The sequence below is a fragment of the Aptenodytes forsteri genome, unplaced genomic scaffold (assembly GCF_000699145.1).
Source record: "Aptenodytes forsteri isolate BGI_AS27 unplaced genomic scaffold, ASM69914v1 Scaffold57, whole genome shotgun sequence".
Classification (NCBI taxonomy): Eukaryota; Metazoa; Chordata; class Aves; order Sphenisciformes; family Spheniscidae; genus Aptenodytes; species Aptenodytes forsteri.
Window position 1 is genome coordinate 2,710,930 of NW_008796220.1, and position 5,166 is coordinate 2,716,095.

The 5,166-nt window shown below is 39.1% G+C and overlaps 1 protein-coding gene across 2 annotated transcripts in view; it reads left to right on the top strand.

Annotated features, from left to right (window-relative positions):
• Positions 1 to 4,301, top strand: part of RHAG (Rh-associated glycoprotein) — a 23,583-nt gene extending 19,282 nt beyond the window's left edge. For both annotated transcript variants that reach the window (XM_019474571.1, XM_009288959.2), the window contains 2 exons: positions 429 to 502; positions 2,248 to 4,301. In XM_019474571.1, the coding sequence (XP_019330116.1) occupies positions 429 to 502; positions 2,248 to 2,325 (152 nt within the window). In that variant the 3' untranslated portion in view covers positions 2,326 to 4,301. The remainder of the gene's footprint in view (positions 1 to 428; positions 503 to 2,247) is intronic.
• The last annotated feature ends 865 nt before the right edge of the window (positions 4,302 to 5,166 follow it).

Consider the following 5,166-nt stretch of genomic DNA (forward strand, 5'->3'; position numbering starts at 1 on the left):
GAAGGAAATTAACTCTATCCCTGCCGAAACCAGGACAGACGTTGTTCTGGATGGAATTCTTCTCTAGATTCAGACACTTAAAATTCTGAACAGTAACTAGTTTGAGATTAAGACATATTCATTTAGGTGTCACATGTTTCCATGTGATTGTGGATACTTTCCAAACAAAAATTCAGGCTGAAATAGAAAATTCCAGTCCGAAATCTGGGAAAGGTTCGAGCAATTAAAAACAAGTTCTTATTTGTGTTGACATGAAGAAACCTGCATCACCTCTCATAATGAGTGACCTGATGTCCCAAGATGGTTGGGCATTTCTGTAGACTAGGAAACGAGTCAGAAAACTCAGATGACTCCCCAGGGCATATCTGAGGAACATTTATTTGGGCATCTTGTCCATTTTTTAACCTCTGATGCTGTTTTTCCTGCAGGTGGTATTCTAAAGCTGCCCTTCTTGGGACAAGCACCTGACCAGAACTGCTTTGATGACTCTGTTTATTGGGAGGTAAGATACAACCTCCCTTTATTTTCATTATGTTGGAAGAGGTACGGCACACTGCAGTCCTGCTCTCCTGGGGTTTGTGGCTTGCACACGAGTCAGCTTTCAAAAATGTTGCTCTGCCTCAGGCTGTGAATTTATCAAGGCCACCTTCAGGATCTTTTTTGGACTTGCTAGCTAGTCATGCCATTTACATTGGACTAACTGTGAACAAAAAGCGGAAATAGAGCCAACAAATTGAGACCTCAGTGGAGCTATTTATCTCTCTTTTAAGTGCTCGCTGTGTCAGGTATCCTCTTCCTTCTCGTAGTTTAGACATGATATTTGCATTTTTGGCTAAATGGTGCAGCTTTTCTAGCGTCATCTAGAATTTCATACTGAATGAAATTTAAAGCACTTCTTCAGTATTTGTAGGGTGAGTCTCCCTTAGGCTGAGCAGAAGCTCTTCTGTTTCCTGTTTGAATGATCTGACCACTGAGGTTGTCGGAAGAAGACGGGCCTCCTGGCACTATTGTTTTATGCATGAAGACACAAACAATGGGGCTGAGAAACAAGTACGTCTGAAATAGCCCTGCTAGGCTCCCTTTGCACTAATGAAGGGATGGCTCTAGATTGCAGTTCATTCGAATCCTTCCAGATCTATGTTAGGTTACATGAATTAAAACCTTGAAAGTCTCTATATTCTCTATATTCCCCACTGATAATGAAAGACCTTTCATCGCCTGCCTCAGATGTAGAGCTCTATACCGTAGAGACCTAGATTTGATCAGTTGAGTCCCACATACATCTCTGAGTTGGATGCCTACAATCAAGTGCAGAGCAGAAACTCAGACATACCGTTCCTCTTGGCTAACCTAAGAAGCTCCCTGTACTGTTTGTAGGCTTTCTGCATCTCCCTTCATTAGACTGATGACAGATTCTTAATTTAGGCAATCTGTATTTTATCCTTTATGCCAGGACAAACTCAAAAAGGCACGACAAGAAGAAATACATGATATACATTCCTTGTAAATAAAATGTTGTGAACGCAAAATATTTTACTAGTTTTTTAATGAATTAAACTCCAGTATGAACCACACAATTTGGTGAGAGAAAGTTTGCAGTCTAAGGGGAAGTTTTGAGCCAAAAGAGCAGCTGTAGCAATGACAATCAGGAGAAACAACTTTTAATGACAGCTCTGCAAGTCATTCGCTGTTTGACCTCAGGAAAGTCAAAGCACTGTTTTTCGGCAAGACCTGAAATAGGCTGTGATATGTAAATGATAAAAAATGTCAGGAAACGGAAAGTTTTAAAGTGTGGCTGAAGAATTCACAGCCTGTGTTGACCAGTGATAATAATACAACCCTGCTCAACTGAAGGTCTTGTAGTATTAGTAGAACTGCTCGGAAATATTCTATTCTAAGTGAGCTTTATCAGGCAATGGGAAGGGACATAGATATGTGGCATACAACATCATTTACATGTCATTAGAGATGGTCACCTTGTTCCTTTAGCGCTCTTTGAAAATCCCAGATATTAATTTTGCACTCTCGTAGCTAACATCAGTGTTAAGGAATTCTTCTATTAAGAAAACCCTGAATTCATTCCTTAGAATTCAGAACTGGTGGTCCATGTCAGGCTCGGTCAACGTTAATAAATAGACACATAACATATACAAACAGAATTACATTCTCAGTGCACTTTAGTCTCCTTTTATGGCAAAAGGAAGTCCATGTCTCATCAACTGAACTCTTCTCTGATTTTCATGGCAGGTTCCAGAAGAGGAGAAATCACATGAAATTCACCCCAACAACTATGATGAGCACAGCAGATTTGAAGCTACCATGTAGAAAAATAATTCCTCTGTAGTATTTGTCCTAATGATGCTCCTTTCAGTTTCTAATGCTAAAAAACGACATCCGAGTATTGTCCTAACCACGCTGGGTTTTCAAGAAGGGGATGTAGATAGCTATATTTTTGTAATATAAAACAGGCTTGATTTTAGAATACACAGTCATTATGCCAAGCTCAGGTGAATGAATTAGATCCTTCCAATACATTTGTTCATCAGAAAAACCCACCACAAACTGCTCTACAAAATTATCTGTATTTTATCTTTTGTTGTCACTGAGTCAATATAGCTATCGAAATAACCTTTGTGTTTCAAGCCTATTACAGGATACCATATTTAACTGCAAGATTTCTGAGTTACAGTCACACCCTTCAACTGTGTAGGGGTAATCAAGAAGAAATGGATTGATATTGTTTATTTGGATCCTAACAAGCTTTTCACTGGAGCATCCCAGATTAACTTTTTAAGAAAGTGTGTTGTCCCATTTTTGGATGGGGGAGAAAATGTGCTGTATTTTGAAGATTGGTTATGACAGGAAAAAAAATGTTGAAATCATTTTCATGGCAAAGCACAGAATACAGTGATTGATGAGGTACACTCAGTGGCAATATGAGCATCAAGATTCTTTGTTAATATGTTTATTGAAAGGGAGAAGAAAGTGAAATGGTGAAAAAATTCATTATTGGCATAGATTTATTTAGACTGTTTCAAGGACACAATAAGGGAATTGAGTAGGAGCTATGAAAAACAGGTAATTACATAATATGTCTTATTACGTCCAACAGTAATAAATGGATAGTAGCACTGTTAATGTCAAGAATATAAACTGAACTAAATGCTAGCTCCAAGAAAAAGCGGGAGTTGTTAGGAACTGATCAGAAAGCAACTATGTTCAACCTACAGAAGACTCACTGGAGAACTCCTGTGTGGTGAGTCGCTACCTTTGAAGTCACTGCCTCCTAAAACAAGAGAAAGCAGAAAGAAGAAAATTGAAGCTAAATTAAGGTAAACTAACACCATCCAAGAAGTGATGATAATGGCTGCTTAATTAAAAGAGACCAAAATTGAGGTATCTGAAGGAACTCTACGAGATGACAGTAGCTGGGAGCAGAGTCACACATCTGTGCCTACCTACACGGGGTAATCCATTGAGAGGCAATGGATGGGAGAGGAAAATCTAACAGAAGGATCACAGTGCCTCTAGGCATTATTCAGACACAGAAAGCTACCACTGATGTCTCAGAAGGACAAGCGACAGTGGATGAACTTTCAAGACTTTTTTATATCAGCATCTTATTTCAAGTCTTACTTATCAGATTTAAGGGGAGAACTCCTCTCATATAAAATAGCACAGAAATTTTTGGTTCTGCTGATGTATTTTTCCTTGAAAAACTTTAGAAAGATACCAGGCAGGGCTGTCCCATACGTTATATCAGCTGTATACTGCTATATATGTCAGATTTCTCTCTATGAATGAAAATACCTTTGTTGTAACACACTTTAGTTCAGATATGCTCTTTTGCAGATGTGCAACGACTGACTCTTTTCTACCTTATTGGCTTGGAGACATCTTTTATCCTTTCAAAGCTTTCACACAATCATTTTTGTAAAAACTGAGAAGGCATTTAACAATGTAAATAATGCATATGTAAAGATCTTAGAAGTTTTGTGCATAATTTACAAATGCAAAGTATTGAAGTATTTGAAAAAGACTCCATATGTAGACAGACTGTAAAAATCTTATCCTCAATACATGAAGCTCACCCCTCAAAATCCTACGTGGGGATTCAGAGGATCTTTCTTTCACCTACAGCTGTGAGGTAACTGCACTGATTGTGAGTGTTCACCACAAAGGAATACCTGAGTGAGAAAGTACCACTTACTGTGAGTAAACCTTTCAGAATGATGCCTTCAATAGTTATCTTTAGCTCTTTAAAACAAAAGGGGAAAAAATAAACGATGCAGTTTTGTTCTCCAGTTCCTCTTATAATCTTTCCATAGACCTTCATCCACTAAGTATTCATTACTGTCCTCTGCCTTTTTTCAGAAGATTACTGCCGCAGAGAAATCAGTCCTTCAGGTTCCCTCAAAAAACAGAGTAGGGACATGGATCCCTTTACATGGAGATTTATTCCACCTAACCTAGCTACCATTTTCAGGAAATTCTTTGTTTCCTTTTTGACAAAGAAGGACCCTAGAAATAGGGCCTGTAGCAATAGGACAAGGAGTAACGGTTTTAAACTAACAGAGGGTAGATTCAGACTAGATATAAGGAAGACATTTTTTACGATGAGGTGGTGAGACACTGGCACAGGTTGCCCAGAGAGGTGGTGGATGCCCCATCCCTGGAAACATTCCAGGTCAGGTTGGACGGGGCTCTGAGCAACCTGATCTAGTTGAAGATGTCCCTGCCCATGGAAGGGGGGTTGGACTAGATGACCATCAAAGGTCCCTTCCAATCCAAGCCATTCTATGACTCTATCATTCTAAGTCTAGCTTAGCCTGGAAAACTATATTTTAGATGGCTGAAACCATGTGAGTTGTATATGACTTTAACAACTGAAAGAGGGATTAAAAACGCAGCTGTGAAAAACACTTCATAGGTCCATCCTGATGTTCACAATACTTAAAAACTAACAAATAATACAGAAAAAGCATTAGAATCATAGAATCATAGAATCATTAAGGTTGGAAAAGACCTCTGAGATCATCGAGTCCAACCATTGACCCAACACCACCATGCCCACTAAACCATGTCCATAAGTGCCTCATCTACTCGTCTTTTAAATACCTCCAGGGATGGGGACTCCACCACTTCCCTGGGCAGCCTGGTCCAATG